The 24,327-nt window shown below is 30.4% G+C and overlaps 1 protein-coding gene and 1 long non-coding RNA gene across 3 annotated transcripts in view; one reads left to right on the top strand and one right to left on the bottom strand.

Annotated features, from left to right (window-relative positions):
- LOC129968695 (protein c-ets-1-B-like) overlaps positions 1 to 24,327 on the bottom strand; it is a 75,184-nt gene that overhangs the window by 4,180 nt on the left and 46,677 nt on the right. For both annotated transcript variants that reach the window (XM_056082855.1, XM_056082856.1), the window contains 4 exons: positions 14,893 to 15,009; positions 13,659 to 13,859; positions 4,830 to 5,003; positions 80 to 301 (listed from right to left, as the gene is read on the bottom strand). In XM_056082855.1, coding sequence (XP_055938830.1) covers positions 80 to 301; positions 4,830 to 5,003; positions 13,659 to 13,859; positions 14,893 to 15,009 — 714 coding nt within the window. The remainder of the gene's footprint in view (positions 1 to 79; positions 302 to 4,829; positions 5,004 to 13,658; positions 13,860 to 14,892; positions 15,010 to 24,327) is intronic.
- LOC129968697 (uncharacterized) lies at positions 6,257 to 22,794 on the top strand. Its single transcript, XR_008784440.1, has 2 exons — positions 6,257 to 6,969; positions 22,552 to 22,794. It is a non-coding gene; the product is annotated as an uncharacterized LOC129968697 (long non-coding RNA).

Genomic DNA, 24,327 nt, shown 5'->3' with positions numbered 1-24,327 from the left:
TTTGTATTTGGAACTGATTTTGGTAATTGACTTTTTTGACAATCAAAAGCAAAGAAATATAAAATTTAAAATAAATTACCTCTGGCAAAGTTTTTCCCATGGTATGCTGGTTGAAACTTTGTTTCCTGGCCAATACTTAATGATGGCTGATTGGGATAAAATTCTGGACTGCTGTCAATGTAATGATTATGAGCATTAGGAGTTTCTAATCCATAGTCATGGTTATCTTCATAGTGAAGCATATCATCATGAGTAACATCATGCAAGCCATGGATTGAATGAGCAACATGGTTGTAGCCATCTGAAGAAAAAAAATAAGTAAGAAATTAACAAAAAACCCTCATAATTGTTTTAAGAAAATATTCAATTTCGGATAAAGAACATAGTTGTATTCGATTAACTAATAATTATAATCGATTAACTAATTATTATAAATATCGGCTTTCTTTTCCTGAAAATCCAAATTTAATTTGGAAGCCTTTTTATTGCCGTAATAACGATCTGCAGAAAAGAAATAGACAATTACACAATTAAATTTCTTTCACTAGTATTAAAACATTTGTGTTTGTAGCTTAAACTGTAAGAATGATAAGAGTATTCAATACTGATCCAGGAAGTCAATAATAACAATAAAACAAATATTGCCTTTTTTCAAAAATAACAACTGTCTGACATTAATTTACGAAGCAGAATATTATAACTTCATTTTGAAATTTCTATGTTTTCTCAATATAAAACATGTCACAATAGAAGAAAATTACACCAATAAAATTCCTCACAAAACACTAGTTAAAAATTATGTATAATGAATATTATGTTTGGTCACCGGAAACAAACTTTTCACGTTTTCATTTACAAAAATTAGGTCCCAGGAAATCGCGAACAATTGTAATTCATTGTTTGGCACAGGTGGACACCACCAGGCAAAATACTTTAGAAAAGAAATAAGGGACCGTCGCCAAATAATAACAAATTATTGTCGCATTAGCAAACGTATCACCAGGTTAAGGTCAATGCTGACCCCTTAAGTCTATTGTTCTCATGCGTAAATACTTTGACATAAATTTTTCTGACGTAACCTTGAGAGGTGGAGCTAAGAAAGGTCTACGGCAAATAAGATGAGGGACAATGGTGAATTGATGGTTATTTACCACGCCCACCGAAATTACCGGTTTGATGTTGTTTTGCTTCGAGTAAAACAGCGTTATGTTACGAGAAATTTTTTTCCTCCCTTTCTTTTTTGTTCAAATGCAGCACAAACGACTTTATATTCGATGAAATTATACAACACTTCAATTTTCTCTTTGTTCTCACAGTGCTTTTCAAGGTATTTGGGGGGATATAAATAATTCTTAGAAGATATCACTAATGATTATTGTTTTATAAACAAAAAATGCAGTCCTTGACTTTGAAATTATTTGCTAACTTCGCATAAAAACATTTACATTAGCCTCTCGGAATTGACGAAAGAACTCAAAACAGTTTATATTTTATTTAGCTATTTTTGAATAGGACAACTTTCCCTTGAGATTGTTTTCGTTTTTTCTCTCACTGATTCTTCTATTTCACATAATTTGTTTGGTTTTTTTACAAATCGAAATTTTTTTTTATTTTTTGAAAATATTTTTGCACTGTGTCTTTAAATAAAATTGAATTGTAGGTATGTCTGAGCATGACTATATATATATATATATATATATATATATATATATATATATATATATATATATATATATATATATATATAATACGCTACAATGGAATTGACTGAACCTCATCTAACACAAACATAAGTTTTTTCAATCCAATTTTGTTATAACTAACAAAAATCGGTCTTTAAGCAATTTATTTTTCCTCTGCTCATCGTTTCTTTCTCTCTCTCTCTCTCTCTCTCTCTCTTTTTTTTCACTTTTTGGGGGGGGGGCGGGGGGAACACAAAAAATTTTGGAATAATAATCTATAATGCAAGAATAACAAAACTTGTAACTAAAGAAAATTAGAAATTTTTCAAGTTTTTACTTAAAAAAATATCATGTGTTAAAAAAATTACATTAATGATATTTAAAAAAAAATCCAAATATCGAATGATAAATAGCGTAATTTATGAATCGTTTGCTCAATCAATAAAGTAACAAATGCTAAAAAAATATATACAGATTTTTCTTTTTAGAAAAGCAGAAAAATACAAAATATAATTCTTTTCGGACATCGCATTTGATGCGCTTTTTTCATCCAATGATTAGAAGAATTTATGAAACAGCAACTCCTATTTTTTTCGAATACAATTCATTTTCTAATTTTGGGCACGGCAACTTCCTTTTTGAAGCATATAAAATTACCTAATGATACAGATTCTGCTTCGTTCCGGCTATTACTTCGTTCAATTATTTCTGAAGGGGAAGAAAATCCCTTTCAACGGTATCCACGCAACGGAAACGATTCGTTAGGAGCAAGAAACAAAATTCTCGCCTCAAAGATTACGCTGATATTTATCGTTTGCAATAAAAGCTGCTTTTTTTTTTTTTTCCCCTTGTTGTTGTTGTTTGTTTGAATTCTCTTTAAAAAATTGGAGTGGATGAAATGCCACGTAGATTTTTAATATTTCAGTCAAAATAAATAATTATTTTATTCTTGTTTGTATGCTTTATGATACATCCATTAAACTAAATAATTCTCAACTTAGAAATGAAAAAAAAAATTATATATATAGTTTATTAATAATTTCCCAAACTATTTCTTCACCAGTTATATTTTTTAAGGATGGAACAAAAGCATTATGATCAATAATTTAAAATGTAATCGCAAGAACCAGAATCCTTCTCATAGACATTTTATTTTAACTCTTAATATGATTTAAAAAATATAACGAAATTCTCTATCACATGGCGAGTTCCGATGTTCATTTAACTTTGAAATTTATTCGTTGTGTTTTAAGCTTAAAATGTTAAATGATGTGTTTAAAGGCTTAAAATGTTTCCCATAATACCGTTTTCATTATTAATGTGGAATGCCAATACTCTCGGACTTACTAGTTACAACTAACTCACCAAATCAAATCTACTGTTCAAAAATATATCTAGAAACTAAATCTTCAATCAAAGAAAAGGCTTAGGTTTTTGAAAATGGATACATCATTAGCGACATAATAATTAAAACTTCATTAACTATAACTTAACATAATTTTTCCATTTTTCTTAGCTTACCCCAATATCTTGACTATATGAACTTGTTACAAAACAGAGTATAACTATTCTAAACATGATAATAATAACAATCGGAAACTACTATAATCGAAAAACTAAAACTTTTTTTTCTCCAATTCTTAACATTTGTAAAAACATTTTTACGTGCCTATAATCTATTTTAGGAAAGAAATCAGAAAATTAAATAAGAGTTTACCGTAAAGTTCATCATTGCTCAGAGAATAGGGTAACATGACGGGGGGGAGGGGTTACACCGGAAACTTATGAATGAGTGAACATATACTACGCAAACGGCAAGGAAAGAAAACGCAAGAGGTGGGGGACACAGGAAATGGAAGGGGTCTAAGATTTTACGGAGAGATATAATAGTAGTAGAACATATGGTACGTGGAGTGGAAAAACAACACTTGTTGCTAACATCATTACTTTCGCCCTATACAGTGATTTACAGAGAAAATAAGTTACTAGATTGTTCGGACTGCCAAAGATTTTATGCTGTTTCTCTTTTCAAGTTTGAAGGCTTATAATTAAAAAAATTTTTTAGGAAGGTTTACTCAATCGAAAATCTTTTGTAAATGGACGACAAGCAATAGTTCTATTGTCTATTTTTTGCTATCTTGAGTAAATTTCCATTAATTCAGCAATGGAAAAGAAAAATATCAACAACAATATTAAAAGAAATGCACATTTTAGCCATTTTTTTACATGACAATGAAGACTGATTCAGATTGATTAATTCTAACTTTAAACGGTTCCTTTAAGATCATCAGCACAAGATATATAAAAACTATTCAGAGCTTTTATGTCTAGTAACAAGACTTCGTCTATTTGTAAGTTCATATGTAAAAGCAACAAATAATAAAGTAATTTTACTTGCGCAATAAGATCAGTAAATTATACAAATGATTTTTGTGTTTAGATCAGATAAGAAAATATCGTTTCCATAAAAGTCGGTATCAGCAAATTTTTCTTTAGAGGAAAGAGGCATTTATCTTTAGATCGCAAATTCTATGGGCAATCAAATTTACATCAATCTATTTGCATTATTGACAAGTCTATTCCTTTATTTTTCTACCCTGAAATCATACAACAGCTCAATCTAGAGATCTAACAATAAATGCTCAATACAATAAATGATAAATAATATATGAGAAAAAATTTGGGCAAACATAAAATTTAAGGAAAAGAGTGATCCGAACAGCTTATTCCCATCATTCAAATGACACATTTTTTTATATATATTTCATAATCAATTATTTTCAATTCCTAGTATTGTGCTGCTTCGCGGTAAGATTTAGTTTTTATCTTTCTTCTGGGATTCGAATCAAATACCACGAAAAGGTGCTGTAGGTTATCGTCATAAGAATACCTGAGTCACATGTTGCCATTCTGTCTTCTTTAATAAAAGAAAATTATACCATTTTGTTTCCTTAATGAAACACAAATATTTCTCAACCTGACATTCATTCCCAGCTTAGTCCGCATATCTTTTAAACAATCATCCTCGTGCGGCGATAATTTATGATGGCTTTTTTCTTGAAATTAAATCCGTGGAACGACTTCGGAGAACTTGCCAAATAGCCGTTCTGTAGAACAAGAAAAAGATGATAGCAAGACGCTACTTACTGTCTATGTACTGTTGCTGGCTGCCGTTGTTATTCATAGCGGTGGTGTTCTTGTTGTTCTGGAGGGAGAAATTTTCCCCTTGTTGGAAGAATTCGTTGAAATCAGGCATGCATACGGACTCGTACAGGTTGGCTGGAACGTTTTCGAGATTTGGTTGGGCTTCTTTTTCAACGTCTGCAAGAAGATAAAAGGTCTATTGTTGAATGCAGTTGAAAACAATACTGTAATATCTAAAAGGTTAAATCAGTATTATTTAACCGAATGACCATTTACTTAACCTAAAGGTTTTTCCAGAATTGGAGAGTTGCGTTTCTAATTAACAAGTTAAGTATAAAACAAATATTGAAATTTTGATTCAACAAAATTAGAAGGAAAAAAAAACTTTTGATCAAAGCACTAAAGTATTTTTTAACCTGGGTATCTGGAAGAGTTTTAAATAAGGTCCACTTTTTTAGAAATGATAGTTTATATCTTCTAACATTTTAATTTTTGTTGGGACCTTTGCTATCGAAGCATATATAGAGCATCGATAGAGTTCCGTCATTAATGAAATATTAGTTTTGAAATCCAATGGTACACCTTATAGTGCCTTATATGCCACAGATTATTTTTTTAAACGTACGATATGAAAATGTTTATTATTGAACTACAAAAACATCTATGCTATTCAAAGATTGGAATTCATTCCCAAATAACACGGGATGCATACTTACATTACTCAATTTGAATGCGTTTTTTTTTTTTTTTTTAAGATGGAATCTACTTGATTCACATAATTCTATTTCAACGAATCAGTCATTCAGTTGCAAGTAAAGACCATGCCGATAATTAAAAAAGCGAAGATTATTTTTATCCTAAGAACTAAAATATTTTCATCTGTTTTTTATGATTGGTGCATTTTTATTTGTATAAAAATGCTCATCAATACCAAGTACATATATGTGTTCATTACTCCAATGATTTTTTCAAAAATTTAATTTAAAATAAAAATTGATGGCCACATGAAAAAACCGTCGCTAAACACGAAAAGAAATTAAATTTAAAAATTAATAATTGTTTTTCATTATCATCATCATTTAATATAGCCTTGATTTCTAAATTTATTAGCTACATTGGAAATTATGGGTATGCGCAATTCAACAACACACACAGATTATCGTTCAACATAGACGAGGATACGGGGGTGGGGAGTGATGTCTATTGGAACAATCAATTCACAATCCCATATTCTCTGCCAAACATCGTCGTTCAATTGTCTTTCACATCCTTCCTAGGCCCCGAAAAATGAAGCGGTATGGAAGGAAGCCGAATTTCGCCGGATGCCTACAATCGGGATTCAAAAAGAATGTCGCTTTCATCCCTTCCTATGTCCAGGGGAGGAAGGAAGAGGCGCTTAGTCAATACCGACAATGCTAAAATCCCTCTACATACAATATTCCGGCCTTTTTATAGACTAAATCTAAAAAGGGACGTCTTTCCGGACGGAATTTCCAGTTACACGATGGTACCACTTTGGATACTACTGCAATTTGATTATTTAATGCTGCCGGACCTATCCTATTACAAGTGAATTACTTAGGCAAATCGAAAGCAGAATCTACACCACACTGTTTCTAAAGAAGTGATATTCCAGGATTTAGGATTACAAGGGTAACGAAAGGTACCAATGAGCTTGCCGTTATTTGGATGTACCAGTGGTAAGTGGATCAGCAAATGTTATCGGTTATGGAAATAAAATCCCGCAGATGTATTTGGGATTCTTTATACTGAAATACAAAAAAATTTCAATCTCTTTGAATAGAATGTGCAATACAGACTACATTCGTATAATGGTCTGAGATTATATAAATTAATGATCAAATACAATGGATTATATAAATTTAATGATCAAATACAATGATCATGGCATTATGGATATTTTTAATATGCCTAAAATGATGTCGCCACCAATGGATTACGAGTAATAAAAGTTACCAAGTAAAGTAATACAAGTTACAAGTAACCAAATAATCGAGCACCCAGGAAGACCATTTGGTCCTACGTTCAGATAACGATGGATGGATAACAATTATTCTTATTATTAAATAAGACTCGGATATTTCTATGTGCCAAAAATCGATGTCAACTTCAATGGATTAAAGTAAGTATCAAGCAATGATTTTAATTCTAATATTCAGGCAAAATATTTTTTTTTTAGAATAATTGTACTTTTAAACTAGCTTAAGGACTAAGCAAAAGGGCTTTTTAAGATGAATTTCGAGTTATAGAAAAGTGAAATTTTAATACATGTTAACATCACATATTTTAATCTTAAGGATAATAAACGACGTACTCACAAGCTTCAGTTTTATTGTCTTTTTTTATAGTTATTTTAGATAGAAACTAGTTTTAATTATCAAAATACTTTATGTCGATAAATGAAAAATGGACAGGACATATTAAAAATTGCGTTCAAAAGTTTTTTGGGTTTTTTTGAGAAATATTTTGAACGAAATGTGCATTTCTTTATATTGTGTGAAAGATTAAAAATAGCTGATACCATTAACGTTTGAAAGAAAAGAATTTTAGAGTACAATTTATAGAGACAATTTTCGTTATTTTATTTTAGTTGGAATACAAATCTATCTTGGTTTTATATACAGATATATTTTAATACTTAAAATACCAGCAAACTGTTGAAAAAAACCTCAGAAATAGCCAAAATTTATCAACAAAATGAACAATTCAACCAAGCATACGAAAACATCGAATCTAATCAATGCCTATTCAAATATCTACGCTATGTCCGCAAGTTGAAACTTACAAGTGATCCAGGATATACTTACGAAATATCTGCACGGATGTAAGGATCTTAAAAAGTGTAAACAATTCTCTAAACGATCTCTTGTAGGAGCAAAAGGATTGTATGGGATGCACAGAGCAGGACAGTTTCAGTACGGATGTCCAGCAGGTATCCCTTTCTCGTCAAGGAATTACGGATGGTTGGTTCCAGCGTATACGTAAGAGTGTATGTGTTTTTGGGGGTGTCACAGGTTGGTGAATGAATGGGGACGGATGATACAAAAAACAAAATAAAAACGTCAGGTTTATATAGAGCACAGCGGTAGGCCATATAATTTATGGGGAGCGGTCAACGCCTTGTCAGTGTGCTTTTGGTATTAATAAGTTTTTGGAATGTTTAATTAAATGTGTGGTTAATTTAGAGTCAACTCATTAAGTTTTGATAAAATTGTGAGTTATAAATATATTTTTATTTCAAAAGGCAAAGCATTATTCTGAAATTATAGAATTTTTATAGGCATTTTTCTGAAATTATAGAATTTTTATGAGCTATGGGGTTATAAGCAAGAATTTTTAATATTATATTTATATTGAATTTTAAAATGAATTTGGTTTTTCTCACTAAAATTAATTTTTATGGACAGTAAAATTAAATGAGATTATTTCACGATTTATGATACGATTACATGATACTTCTGATGATAAGATTAGCATTTCCTTATCTAAATTTAAAAAATAAATTGGTAGCGGACGAAATCCAAAAAATTTAAAAATAAATTTTGCAATAGTTCTAAAAATATATACCAAAATGATGCATAAATTATTTTACTTGTCAAGTAGGAACAAACTATTTTTAATGCAATATATTTTCTGAAAACGTTAAATACAATTATAATAGAATATCAAAAGAATATTTACTTTTTTTTAATCTTATTTAATTTCTTATATTTTACTCATTACTCTTTAAAAAAAAATTTATTTTTTTTGGAAAGCAATATTGTATAATAGAATTAATAATAAACAGCACAAATTAATTCAATTATAAAAAATTTAGCAGCACTAAAAAATAACCTCTGAACTAAATTTCTTTCTTTAAACAGTAAAAGAGTATTTTGGTAAAATAGTTTATAAAAATCTTATTTACGTTTTTATCACAGTTAATTTCTCAGAATACATTCATTAGTTGTTTTTTAAGAAATACTTAATAATTGAATAATAAATGACAAATTAATTCAAATATTAACTTCTGAATAAATTTCTTTTTAAAAAAGTAAAGAATTTGGGGGAAATGTGTAAAAAATTCTAATTATACAATTGTACGTATTTGCATTTTCAGTTTCTATTCTGCAGCTTTATGTATCTAATTTTATGCTTCAAAAGATAATTAGAAAACGATAAATTTATGTGTAAGTTAAAGATTTAAAAAATCAACATTTTTACTTCATAGTAACTTACATTAATATTTTCTAACAAAATTAAACACTAAATGTGGGGGAAAAAAAAAAAAATCTAGAAAAAACATTTTTGTTCCAGTTTTCAACTCGAAGCCATATCTCTGAAAGCGCCCATCTCGCTGTTTACCTAAATCACTTCTATTTATTTAAACTCTGATAAAACTAACTTAAAGCATAAGAAACAGTTTTTCTTATCAGATAAAAAGACTTGAATCTTTACAAGCCTTTCGAATTTATCAGCGCGGCAAATTTATGATTTAGAGCAGGAAGTTTCGGATGCATTATCTAAAAGCACTTTTCCCAGGTTTTTCGTTCATAACTCATTTACAACCAAATCGAGATGCCCCTTTTCCGAGTTAAAATTAGAATCGGATAATGACAATCAACAATGGTGCATTTATCAATTACGTTTCTGAAGATATTAGTGGAAATGCAGTTCATGTCTTAACTGACTGTCAAAAATAAATAATCAGACTTCCTAATTGTATATACATATATAGAAGCATTTAATTCGTCAATTATGTGGATGTTCTCAGTTTGGTTATCAAAAGGATTACAAAGTATTAATATTGCCACAATTAGATAGAACAATTTTCTATTTCTCACGCTCATTATCGTACAGAACTAAAAAGGCAATTATTCTGCATGAATTATATAAACTTTAAAAATCATTGGCATATGGACTAATAATGCGAATTCATATTAACATGAAAGTTTAATCAAATATATTACTAAATAGTCTAAACATTTTTAAAAAAAAAATCCGTAATTATACATAGTAAAAGATGCAGAAAACTATCTTGTTATTTGAATTTTTAGCAATAATTTTAAGTATAATTAATCGATAATTTTATAGTATTCGTAAGCATAATTCGTTGATAAAGTCTGTGTAAGAAATTATATCAGTTTACTTTTATTTTATCACCCTAAATAGTGTATTTTTTAAAGTAAATGCATAATAGATTATTAACAGTTCATATTAATTTGTAAATTTTAAAGAAAAAAATAATAGAATGCAACCGAAATGCTTACTGTTGTTCTTCCAAAATATGTCACATTTATTATTTAAATATGATTAATAATTTATGATGTTTTGTCCTTAACAATCTACAAATACTAAAAGCTGTTCAACTACAATAAAAAAATTAAAATATCTTTGTTGGAACTCTTGTTTGAAATGGCAGGATACTACTTAAATTTCTGCATTAAACAATTAAAGAAATTTATTAAATCAATTTTAAAAGTTATATTATTTATCTTTAAAAAGATCATTTATAAAACGTAAAATCAAAATCAGGTTTATTTTTTTTGTTGAAAATCTAATATGTTAATTACTTTTCTATTTTTCAAACTATGATAAACACACTACTGCGAAGGTCTACAGATATTTTAAAACATCGTCGTAATAAAAATAATATATTTAAATAAGCATGTCACTGAATTTAAATGACGCAGCAACTGTAATGACTCATGGATTTTGTTTTTTCCAGATGTCACCCAAGTAAATGTGAAAGCAACAATTTTCACATATTAGAATTCAAATTTAGGCGCTCTTTAATGTTTCATTGTTTTCTAAACCTAGAAAGTGTATTTAGAATTTCACTTTTTTTATAATACAAATTTATTTGAAATAATTACTTCTATTTTAATATTTTTGTCCATGTTTACAGTAGCCTTTACAAGTAACTGTAACATTATTTGAATAGTGCAAGTTTAATAAGATATGTAAACATAATTTAAATTCTAAGAAATTGATTTACTCCTGTCAAAGGCTTTTTGAGAAAATACTAAATTCGTTGATAACCACTCCCTACCTTAGTAATATAATAAGCAACCTTAATAATATAAAGACTGCTTCTATTTTTAATCAAAATAGCATATTTCTTAAATACAGCGGATATAAAATAATTTTCCTGTTAAAAATTTTTGATTTAGCCGAAAAACGAAAAATTTGTTAACTATCATTATTTTATGCTTACTATCAGATATAAGACATGGGTATTTGATTCCTATTTTATTTATCAGTTAATCTTTTTGAAGTTTTTTTTAACCTATACCATATTTTTGTATTGAGGGAGTAAATCCATCGCTATATTTGTTCTTTAATATTAATTCCAACAAAACAAGCATCAAAGATGGATTTACGGATTTTGCAATCCTAGGCATAAAAAGAATTCATATGCCTTTTATAAGTTAATCACTAAATTTTTAATCACTTATTTTTAATTTAATCAGCATGTTAATGATCTATTTTCGGTTAATTTTCAGTAACTTTGTGAAAATGCCCATGCTACTATTTTTTTATTTATCATAACGCGACTGCATGGCCCCACGTTCAAACTCAATACATTTTAAACAGATGTCGAAGTTTATAAATACTATAAAAACAAACTAAATGCAATGTAAGAGATAAGGGCTAGAATAATTACAACTGACATATTGTTAATATTATCGTAATATTTTATAATTCACAGAATTTGCATTTATCATCAGATTGACAAATAAACTAATAACATCTTTTTAAATTGATCTCCTGTGGTCGCCTTCGGTTGCCTACTCGGATATTTGCCACAAAAAAAAGTATAAAAGCATATTTTAAAAATGACACGATATTCGCAAAAAACACGAAGTAAGCAGTATTCTGCACAAATAGAATTTATAAAATTTCAATTTCTAGTGCTATTATAGAAATATTTCTCAAAGGTCAAAGGTTGTTCTCTGGATTTTTTAATACTTTTGAGCAAAAATAATGAAGAAAATAATGTTCACTTAAATTTATTTCTTTAATATTTTCCGATTAACAATTTTAAATTGTTTTTCTGTCATTATTAATATAAATCAATACTTTTTTTTCCAACTAATCTTCTAATTCTGTTATAGCGAAAGGTAAAATTTACATTTGTATTAACCGGAATATTAGATGCTAAAGTCGTGTCATACAATTAATGAAATGGAAGTTTTTATTCATGAATACCACTCGTGTTAATAGTTAATGGTGATAATAATTATAAAAACTGAGATGTTTAAGAAATCATTTCAGACTAACTAATGACAATTTTGTTATTCCTTCTTGATGGATCATATTGTCTTCCGAAATAGACAAACCACAACCGCGAACTCGGCAAATTTTCAGAAGCTGGTATCGGACAACTCGTTCATGGCTTCACTATCAATGGCCCAACATTCTCCATGGCATATTTCTGTCGGACATTGCATTTTCGTCATTTCCCGGCCTTTGTATTGCTCAACATCCTCTGCATTGTTGACAGAACGTATTCCGAGGTTACGGGATGGGGGAGGACGCTTTCACAAAATGTTAAGACCGGAAGTGGATTGCCCCACGAAAATCAGATCAGGCGGAAATGGACAGGTGTATGAAAAGGTGCATCCTGTGCATTTAACTAGCTTACATACCTATGGAAAAAGTAAAGTGATACACATCTCAGCGTTGGATAAGATATGCAAGCTAGATTTTGCTGGTAATTAGACTTGGGTGTATAATGAGGGAGTTTGTGGGAGGAAACCATTAAATTGGAAGATATGGGAGTTAATTAACATTCAAATGATGAAATAAGCTAGAGGACGTATATAAAGGATTTTGATAAATCAAACAATAAAACTCGATCTGCCCTCTTTTATAAAATTATTAAGTAATACATATCGCATATGTACTTTAAAAAAATTATAATATAAAACAATATTTCAAACAAAAGCGCAAAAAAATATTCATAATTCGGACTTACTTAATTGGAATGTTTGTTTTTATTATATATTTAACTAATCTAAATCAATAGAGGAGTAGTCTCTACAAAATTTTCTCGCGGATTCTCTAATAAAGGTGTCTCCTTTGTCACTGTATAGTATGAAAATATTAGAATATGTAATTTGGATAACCATTTTTTTTTACCAAATCAAGTCAAAATTTGTACAAAATCTCTACAATTTTTTTTTACAATTGTAGTTACAAGATCACATACCATTTCATTTAAGTCTTTGTGTTTTTGGGCTATTCTGTTTGCATGCATGCGAATGTTCAGACCGACAGACTATCTACCTTTCATCAGATTTGATTCCAAAATTGATACGACTCTAAATGTGCGAATGCTTCATCTATGAATCAAATTTGATTTATCTAGCTAGTTTCGACTTCTCTTTCGTTTACTAGTATTTACAATCTTAAGTCTATATATCAATTTCCATCTATCCAACTCAAAGCGTATTTGAGTTATTGTATTCATAGACTGACAGACATAATTCCAAATATGTGTTTTTCGAACTCGAGGGATTTCTGAAATGCCGAAATTCATCAAAATCTCTAGTTCAAATTTTTCGACGATTACAAAACTTTTCTTACTATATTTCGTACACAAGAAAATAAAAACGAATGATACTCCTAGCAAAATAGGCAATTCAAAATTTTCTTAAAGCAATCACATCACTATCCGCGCTTAACACTGACACAATAGTGCAAGAAGTTCTTGACGAGGACATTTTGTAACAGATAAAACTCTCATCATGCGTACCGATTTGGTACAAATCTCATGGCGCATGTTCCAGTAAAAGACACGTTTGTAACAGTTGTATAAATGCTAACCTTTCTGCAAGATGTCTAAATGTTCGAAGAGGATGTCTCCCATAAATGGAGGAAACCTGTTGAGGAAGGCTTCTTTGGAGAGGGAGCACATCTCTTTTCCGGTCATGTTGATGTCCGTCACGGCCGTTCCAGTCAGGCTGAACTCCCGGGTGGCCCAGTCTAACCAGTGGGTGACATCCGATTCTTTCCATAGTCTTGGATCTGTGAGGAGAGAAAAAAAAATAATTATACACTGTAATGTTCAGCTCAGTCACACGCACCGCAAAAGTGCATTGTACCAATTGAAACATAGCCAGAGACGTGATACAATGAGGGAAAAAAAGCATCTACAGCATTTAATATTCGAACACTTAAAGGGAAAAAATAAGATAATTCTATATAAATATCTGAAATTTATGAAGGGAGGTAAAACAAAATAAAAAAAAAAGTGAGGGATTGCCATTAAATGGAAATTATTTAAATTAACCAATTAACTGCTTCGACCTCTTCGGAAAATGCGTATCTAGATTGTATCTCCTGGTTAATTAATTATTAATTTTAACTCCTGAGTAAAACATACTTGTATCTCCTGATTAATTATTACTGCTAACGAATAAATTCATCATAACGCAAAATGTACTTTTTTCATGGTGAGTATATTCGTCAAAAACAGTTAAGTGGTTAATAAATTGCAATTAAGGTAAAATACATACATGCAATTATTAAAATAAGGTTATTTGTTGAAGAATGAATTTCGTCATATTTATCATTAATATCGGGTTTTTTTTGGAGGGGGGCAATACTTAACCACTTCAATTTTTGAAAAAATGCTTTACATAATAGTTTGTTTCTATATTCACTTTACAATCTGATGAATTTTAAATGCACTCATTTCAATTCTCGTACCATGCATTATTTTATCATCGCTGGTTAAAATATAGAAATTATCAAAATAATTTACCAATAGTCATTTCTCTTATTTTAAATTACTACTGTGCTATTTAATAGTTTTAATAACATACATTAATAATAAGTATTAAGTGTACAGACGGACCAACCTGTCAAGCAGGTTGACAAACAACTCCAGACTTCAGAACACATTTTAAAATCCGGACGTATCGTATCTAAGTTAAATTTTAAATACACTTTTAAAAATAAATAATATTTAGAGATGAAAGACTACAATTAAAGTGGTTATCAGTTAAAAAAAACAGCAGTACACAACAATACAATTAAATATAATAGGTTATCATACCTTTTGGTATGTTTCTCTGAGCTCTGTCCATTTCCCAACCTTTGAAGCTTGCTCTAAGAGCCTGGGTCATCTTCTGGTTGGTTCCTGGCGTCAGAGGTGGAACCTGTGGTGGTATATCTGAAAGAAAGGGAGAAAAATGTCAGCAGACTTCCTTTTTGTACTTAAAATAGAGCAGTGTAAAACAAAACCTTAAGAACTGAATTTGGATATTACTTATAAACAACAACCCACGTTTGTTTTTTTGGTGTAAAGCTATATTAGCCCAAAAATTGGATCGAATACTTTGAAATCCATGTTCTCGAATTTCAATTAAATTTCAAGCATTGGAACAAATGTTCTTCGAATATGCAATGAGATTTCTGAAGTTTCATAGGATCTGCATGACAATCGATGAAATTCAATCGGAGAGAGGGGGCGAGATATGATGGGGAAGGGAAAGAAATTTCTTTAATCGAATTTAAGATCGCTATAAGAGCTGAAAAATGTATTAGAAAAAGGTGGAAATTTTCCATCGGCTTATAGAGCAGAGTAAAAGCGTGAACACAATACCAAAATTAAAATGGGGGTGTAGGAGGTGAAGTGAGATTCAATATCTGCGAAATAGGATTTCATTCATTTTGATAACTTATTTCGAACTTTTAAAGATAATGGAATATGAAAACTTTAAGAAAGAAAGTTTTGTTTTCACTTATTTTTATAAGGAGGGGGGAAATGTATTATTTTTATTTTTTTAATAAATTCTATAAAAGATTTTTTTTTTTCAAAATTTAGAAATCTTCCACCCACCATTCTGAATAAGTTGCATTTCTTTTTCAATCGTTTTCTTTTTCCTTTTCCCCAATCTGTAAGAATTTTGCTTTTCAATCGAATTTTCATCCTAGCATCTACAAGCGGTAAGTTGCTTGCGGTTGAGGAAAACCACAATTAAAAAAAACCGCAGATATGGGTGAACTACTGCACTTGGCACTTTTCTTTTGTTTTCGCATCGTTCAACCGGCGCCGGCTGACGATTTTGAAGGAAATATATTTTCTAAGAAAATTATCCTCAAATTATTTTTTGAATATATGTATATCAGAATAAATCGAGGCGAATTAAAATTAACATAAATTTCAGATCAATTCGGCAATAATTTAATTAGACATTTAAATAACTTTAGTCTCCTTTTAATGTAGTCAATTTTCGTGTCAGCCCGGTCAAATGGCAAACGTAAATGTTTATGTCATCTGAATGTTTTGCCCTATGTTGTAACGTAAAGTCAATTTTTCTCCAGAAATTTACTGTCTTTCAAAAAAAGATTTTATTGAGGTTGAATGATATTTTATGTTATTTTACTGTATCTGAAATTTATATCTTATTGCAGTAAGACATTTAACGCTTGTCGGTAGGTCTTAAAAAGATTACTGTCCACAAAATGGTTAGCAACAAAATATTTACTGTACAATACCAATTGGGGCCTTACATAAGACAAATCCTTTATAACGATTCGATCCCTTTTAAGACCAAAAATAGCGGACCAAATACCTTGAGATAATCCAAAAGTTATCTTGATAATTTTAATTTCAACAAATAGTAGTTTAATAAATCTAAATACTAACAGATTTGAAATCCTATTGAGTAACTAATTATGTTTAGTTAAAATATAAACAAAGATTTAAAGCTGCCAATAAGTCACAGACAAAAATTCTCAGGGCAAACAAAGGAAACTCCGATTTCAACCTACGAAGGTCATCAACATGATTATGTAATAATATTAATTTATCAACTGTTCTTCACCACCTTGAGGTTTCTTTCGATGTAAGGGATCCTCCAATCATTTTGTGGGGGGAATGATTGCTTTCTCAGTATTAAAAAAAAATGAATGATTGCAGAAACTCATATTCATAGTGTTTTCCCCAATCTATTATTGCCAGAAGAAATCAACAATCCATAATATGCAATGAACCTTACAATCAGTTAATATATTCATCCCAGTAACCATCGTTAACGCAATATAATAATATGAATTTATCAACTGTTCTTTACCATTTTGAGGTTTCTTTCGACGTAAAGGATCCTACAATCATTTTTTTCTGGGAATAATTTCTTTCTTGGTATTAAAAAAAATGAATGATTGCAGAAAATCCTATTCATGGTGTTTTCCCCACACTATTATTGCCAGAAGAAATCAACAATCCATAATATGCAATGAACCTTACAAACTGTTAAGATGGCTCGTTCCAGTAACCGATCACAGAAACCACACCTTAGCACCCAAGGCTCGAAAAATCATAAACCGCAAGCTCTTCTTCACTTATCTCATTCGAAATGGCACACATTATCTTTCGTTTTCTTTTTCATCCTTCAAATGCATGACAAAAAAAAAAAACCTTTCGGATGGATTTGCAATTGTAGTGATGTCCATGCGTACATCGGCTAAGTATGACCTTGGAGCGCTGCCAACATACCAGACGCGTCTTGACACGCCACCCACCCATAGAAATTTACAGCAAAATACAAAAGCGTGGTGGCGGGGAAGCTGAAGGTTGGAAAACTCGCAATGCGGTTTCGTGCCTCTGCTTACTCAAGCCTGTCCAAGAGATGACAAAGATAGTGAGATGCGACGTTGCCGATTTGGTCTAAAATGAATACAATTAAATTTGATTTTAATGCCACGGGGAAATATCAAACAATGAAGGAGCAGGATTGTTCCCCGTATTAGACAATTAACTACGCACGTAATGGCGTTTGTTAATTAAATATACGACTATTCAAATTCTTCTATATGCATTTCGAGATCGTCCTGATCACCACGCATTTTATAATTATATTGTTTTAAAATATTTAAGAGTGTAGCAAGTTCTGAATTTCTAAATCATCAATCTTTGATTTTTGAAATCAAATATAATCGACTATATTCTTTATTTCTATAAAACGCAATTGGCCACAAGGAATGTTCTTACATTTTTATGTAGGCGAATCAAGGTACTGTTACTTTTATACAGGGTAGTTAACAATGCATTGACAGTCTGGGTTAGAGCCAAATTTAGATTTGAAGAAGTTTTAAGTTCAGATACGGAGCTTTAGAATATAAGTCCATTTATTTATTTTATAAGTCTCTATAACTTATTCATTTGGACAAATTTTGGAGCCTCAAGCAAGTGTGTGTGTGTGGGTGGGGGGAGAGACCTAAACTATAACTTATACATAACTCCTGCACAACTCTCGATAGCACAGATGATCGCCACTTGGAACAAGCTGATGTTAGAAAAAGAACTGTAAAGCCAACAACAAAAAGTTACATTTTGTTTTTATATGTTCAACGAAAAACATGCAAGAAAGAAAAAATATGTATATATTTTTCTCATAATGACTTTTCAAAAGTGTTGTAATTATAAGAATTATAAGAAAATTTAAAATACATTACTATTGTCGAACATTACAGGTATAATAACATATTAAATTGATTATGAAATCAAATAATATAAAATATATTAGCATACAGTATGATATTACTTTATAAGATTATAATATATGATTAAGTAAATGGTTTATCGTTTTTAAATTTCGAATGATCTCTTGAGCGATGCACTAAAAAGGTTTTACTACATATATAACTATTATAAACAAGCTCATTTAAAACTGTTCAAGGTTACAAGGAGGAAGGATATACTTGTAGTGAATTTTAAACGGTGGAGATATTTAAATTTTCAAGGTAAGAACAAGATATGGTTTCATCTTGAAACTCGCCGTGCACCCGATTGGTAATACAAATTTCAATAAAAGAATGCAAAAATTAAGAAATATTTAATCAAGATTAAATTAAAGAATTTTAATAAAAATATAATTTTAATCGAAAACTAAGTTTACTTCCAAAGTCGACACCCCCTTCACCGCCTCCAGAGTTTCTCTTAATCTTCTCTTACATTTGTTTAGTTCTATTAATATTCCGCTAAAGTTATTTTGAGGCGGACTTTTAAATCTCGGGCAGATGTGAACTACACCTGAATTGCCACTCCCCAATCCCCCTTCAAATTTTCGCACCACACAAAAGGAAGGAATATGACGACCTTCGACGCCTAATTTAATGTGCACCATGCCTGCTCACAAGACGGAGCTTTAGGAGAACAGGGTTGGTTTCGAACCTAGAGCTCGCCAGCCCTGGAACCTGAAATTTCGTCACTAGGCCACCAAAATTTCTTTCTTTCAGGTGCAACCGATTTAATACGAGAGACGAACGAAACAAAAATATAAGTACAATCATCAAGAATTCGAAGCTTATGTCTGTGCATATATCTTTCAAGAATGCAAGGTAAAGGAAAAAGTACAGTGACACTGCGATTCAACAGGGTGCGATTTTAATATTGACTCCAGAATTGTAATTAGCAAATAATTAGTGTGGCTACTGTCATAATCGTCACCTAAAGGAGAGTGTTAAATAGTGACAAATATATATGTATCAGAATAATAATAATTAAGGTAAATGTTAAAAAAGGGGTTTGTTTTCAGTTAAATTTCATATATAAATAATAGTACGTATCATTACGTAGTACATGCATGACTGAAGAATCCTACTCCTGTCGCAAATATTGCACCCGAACCGAAGTTAAAAATTACCCCCTCCCTTTGGATTGATAATCTGAAGTTCAGAATGAAATTCGTCAATGAAACTCCTCCATGTTCTTTTTGGGGTCAACAGGATCTAAAGGTAACAAGACTCCAGAGGTTCCCACCAAAAGATAAAGAAAAGGGATTAATACTCCCCTTTTCCCTTCTTCCTGCCTTTCATATTAGGGGGGTGAACCATAATAAATTTCGAATGGATGGAAAGTGCAAAGAATTTATTTTCTATCTTCAATATTAAGAACGTTATAGCGAAATGAAAATTTCTACCCCTGATCATTTCCACCCCCTTTAAGCTAGGGCATTTATGAACTCGTCCGAGTTTTTTTACATTTCTAACAACATATTCAAAACCAGTTCAAATCCAAGCAGAATTACCCTAGTTATTTTGTTCATAATATAACATGAGCAAAACTTTATACGCATATATAACTTTTGAACGAAGGGTGATTTTTGTTTCTAGGGGCCATGACCGGTATAAAAATGAAGAAATTTTTTCGAAGTCGTGTCGTGAGAATCATTGCACTTCATATAGGAATCTACCTAAAAGATAGCATCGTAATAAATGATTATTAAGATTAATTTGAAAATATTGTTAGGTTGATTGTGGTTTCAAGGTGCAAGAACTAGATTTGACCTAGTTGCATCAATTAAAAAAAATGAAAAATAACTTGTTTTAAATCTAGTCTTATGAAAAATCGGGAAAGGGGAGGGGAACGTTTGTCGATGGAAGTTACCGGTTACTTTTTATAAAAATGGAGTACTTCAGAAGAAAATAAAACCGCAATTATATCTGCTGAATCATTTATGGAAAATTGGAAGAAGTGGAAAGCAATAATGCTCTGAATGTGCGAAGGTTACCAGAGCTCAAACACAATTTCGAAACTCGATTAAAATTACCCACAACACAGCTTCCTTTAACTCTAATTCATCAAGTGACCCATGGGAAACTTTATCAACAGGCTCTCACTTAAACAAAAGAAGAAAGATTACTTGTCAGTTGCCCGAAAGCGATGAAAAATATATCCTGTTATTTTGTTTGATGTCCAGACTGGTTGTCACACATCCGTGAGAATCAGAGCCCTTATTTTTATTAAGGGGGTAATTAAAAACCTGGTGAGATCTGGTTTGGCGACCGAGGTTAGACGTGGCCCCTGGGCATGCTAAAAGAACGATGGGAAAAAGACTTTCCCGCCAAAGGGGAGGGCAAGAGACTCCAACTGGGGTAGGCACTGTCATTGAAGTGTTCTTCAGGTGTCGATTTGGAAGATAACGTGACTTAATTTCTACCCTGCCATGACGGAAAAATAAATTTATGGGTCAGCTTTTTCATGGTTATTTATTGATAAAGAGAAAATAATAGCTACTCTTTTTTAACACAAATGAAAACAATTAAATACGGTTTAAAGAATTGGCTAAATAATCAATAAAAACCATAGAAACATAAAATTAAATTTTTAAGTTTCAAATGATAAAGAACTACTAAAGTGCAGCGATTTTCAATCCGTTTGTAACTGATACTGATTTTTATTCTAGTTTTTATCCAACAAGACTGTGAACAACAATGCAATGGGCTCTCATTTTATCAACACTTCAGATCTAATTCTTTATATTAGTCTTTACTTCTGATCTTCTGACAATATGTTGAATTTTGCATCTGATTTTCTTTGGAATTTCAAATAATTAATGTTTAATAATTCTATTTATTACTTATATATTTTCACCTTAATTCAAAAAGGTAATAACAATTTATATATTATATTTATATATTTTTAAGACTTTTATAAGACTCGTTTATATATCAAAACAATAATTCCAAACCAGTTTATATAATTTAAAAGTTGGGTAAAATCAGGCTTCGAACCTGGAACCTTTCCACTTCGAAATCCAGGCTTTGCCTATCGGTCACTGCGATTTCTCTTTCGAGTTTTTGGTTGTTGAAATGTTGTGAACAGGTTTTCAAGGAAAAAATAAATTTTCAAACTCATATAGTTCATAGCTTAAATTTTTTCATTCTTATCTTTACAAAAAAAAAAAAAAAATCGACCGTTATGATATTTAATTTTGGAAAAATCATTTTATTTTGATATAAAATGAACACACCATTTCTTACTTTAGGTTATTTTCAAATGTTATCTTCCTCCGGCCATTTTAAGTATCACGCCTTATAACTGATGTTTCCCACAGATTGAACATTTCTAACACAATGAATTATTTTGGCCATTAATGAGTAATTGCTTGAATACAATGATCTTTTGTAATGCCTTTAAAAAAAGGATGGCTCCAGTTTTTATACTGTAAAAAATAATTCGCGAAATGAATTATTATTTTCGATTATATATTAAGGAGCACTGACAAACTCCCTCCTCGGGAGGATGTGTGTGAAAATTCCTTTTCCCTTTCCTCCACAAACGAGAAAGAGTCGGGGGGCGAATGCTGATCGAAGCTTTCGACGTTGTTATTAATAAGTTTAAACCGAAAAAATTCATATTTGATGTTTTAAAAACGGACGCGCTAACATAAAAACCGCGTGTTTGTTTGTTTTCTTAAAATGTAGCAAGAATAACTTAACGGTGAACGAACCTCGTAACTACTAAACCAACGCAAAACTCTGAAGGCAAGACAAATGTATCTTCTTCATCATATTTTAAATCATAAAAATAACTTAAAACAATAAAACCACTATCGGGGAGTTAGCATTTGACAGTTAAAAGCCGTATGTTTAAGGTTAACTGGGAAAATTAAGTGGCAGGTAGGCGTTTTGAACCGAATGTGTTTACACTGGCCTTCGAAGATTTATAATCACTCCCTCATGCGTTCTCTTAAAACGATCCAGATATAGTTGCCAGTAAAGAAAGATAAACTGCACTTCATGATAAACTTGTTAACAAAGTTTCTCTTTTTCCCCCTAAAATTTATTCTTTTTAGTAGGAGTGAATGAAGAGATGGCTAATAGCAGGGCAAAGAGTGGGCGCAGTGAACGGAGGACAGAAAGACAGAAAAAAAAAAAAAATCGAATCTTCAAACGAGTTAATCATCCTTTGTGTTTCTATTTTCAGATCAATTTCCCTGCTTTCCACACAGCCGAGTTTTTATGATGAAAATTAGAGGCGCCGCAGAAGAAAACTGGTTCCGAAAAATCGTCTGACACCAAGCGACCCCGGGAAGAGGGGAAAGAAAGAGGGGTAGGAAAAGGAAGAACAATACAGAGAACCTATCATCATGCTTTGAGGAAGAAAACTCGAACGGACGGAGATCTGTTGCCATGCGTCCGTAAAGATGGTTTCCGATACTGACTGAAATTAGTTTAATTTTTTTAATTAATATCGTCTGCTCCAAAATCGTTTTTAATTTCTTTCAGACGAATTGAGTTCAAATCTATTTCTCTTTAATGTATACTCTTATTCGCACAATGGGCTAAATAATTAACTTGATTGCAAAGAGATATTTCAAAATTAAGAGCAAGTTTCGGCAAATTTTGCAACCTTTTTCTTTTAAGTCATTATTTTCGGAACTCATTGCTTTTTTGGAATCAATCAGAATAAAATAAATTCGGAAAAAAAAATGGGCACGTGAGAAATTATACGCTTATTTTTATGTGAGAAGTAGACTGTGGGAGACAATACTAACACAATGGATTTCCTGAATTAAATAGGAAATTGTTATTCGCTAACAAAAATAGATTCACTTTAATAAACCTAGTGTGTGGTAGGGAAATAGTAAAGTTGGAAGAGAAAAAGCTAAGTTATTAAACTGCAAAAAAAAAAGAAAGGAAAAAAAAGAAAGAAAGAACGAAAGAAAACGCAATGGAACTCAGATAATAATATAATGAAACAAAACGTCATTTTACAATTTTATTTAATTATCATTATGTTATTAATATAAATCTACCTCTATTACCATCAAGCATAAGAATAATTTCATATTTAATTTATACTTTTAAAGAATAAAGACTAGAAAACTTTTTTTAAAAAAATCTTTTACTAAATAATAAGTGTTAATTCAAACAAATCTTTTTAAACAAATACATATTTTTCCAAAAAATATTTTTTTTAAAAATAATTTTGATACCCTTTTTATTTTTTAGATGATTTTTTTTCAGCCACTCATTGTGCACAGAAACATAAAACTTCGATACAAAAAAAAAAAAAAAAAAAAAAAAAAAAAACTAAATTAAAAACGAGAAAAATGAGATTTAATAAAAGTTATCAGAATGAAGGGATGATAAATTATTAGAAAAAAATTATACAAGTATTTACTTATAAAAACACAAATATGACTAAAATGAAAGATGGAAAAGGCTAAGGTTCTTTTAGTGACATAATATAATGTCAACTTAAAAAGTTTTAAGTAAAAGATTTTTAAAAATTAAAAATTAATTCGTTTCCTTCCCTGATAATGTTTTATTAAGTAAATAAATAAACCAGGAAAAACTGAATTAATTCTCTCAATTTTAAAAAAACGTTTTTAATTATATTTCATGTAAAAAATTGGAATCAAGCCGAGTTACGCCACATTCACATGGTTATACATAACTTAACATGTCAACATATTTAACTATACATCATCTTACACGACACCCCTCCCCCTTTTATTTCTTCTCAGCACGATGGTCAAATAATTCAAAAACATACTGAAGCGATACAGAAGTCCCACTAAGCATAATTTGATTATTTTAATTTAAAGAAACAATAAATAAACATAGATGCCATTCAAATACCTATTAAAGACGTATATAAAAAACTTATTAATAAAATGGATTCAGTTCTAATGCTACATTTTATTACATTAAATTATGAATAGTTCGCATTATACAAAACAATTAAAAAGGAAAT

Source organism: Argiope bruennichi, chromosome 5 (assembly GCF_947563725.1).
Source record: "Argiope bruennichi chromosome 5, qqArgBrue1.1, whole genome shotgun sequence".
Classification (NCBI taxonomy): Eukaryota; Metazoa; Arthropoda; class Arachnida; order Araneae; family Araneidae; genus Argiope; species Argiope bruennichi.
Note: the sequence above shows the minus strand (reverse complement) of the source record. Positions and strands in the feature narration are given on the sequence as shown.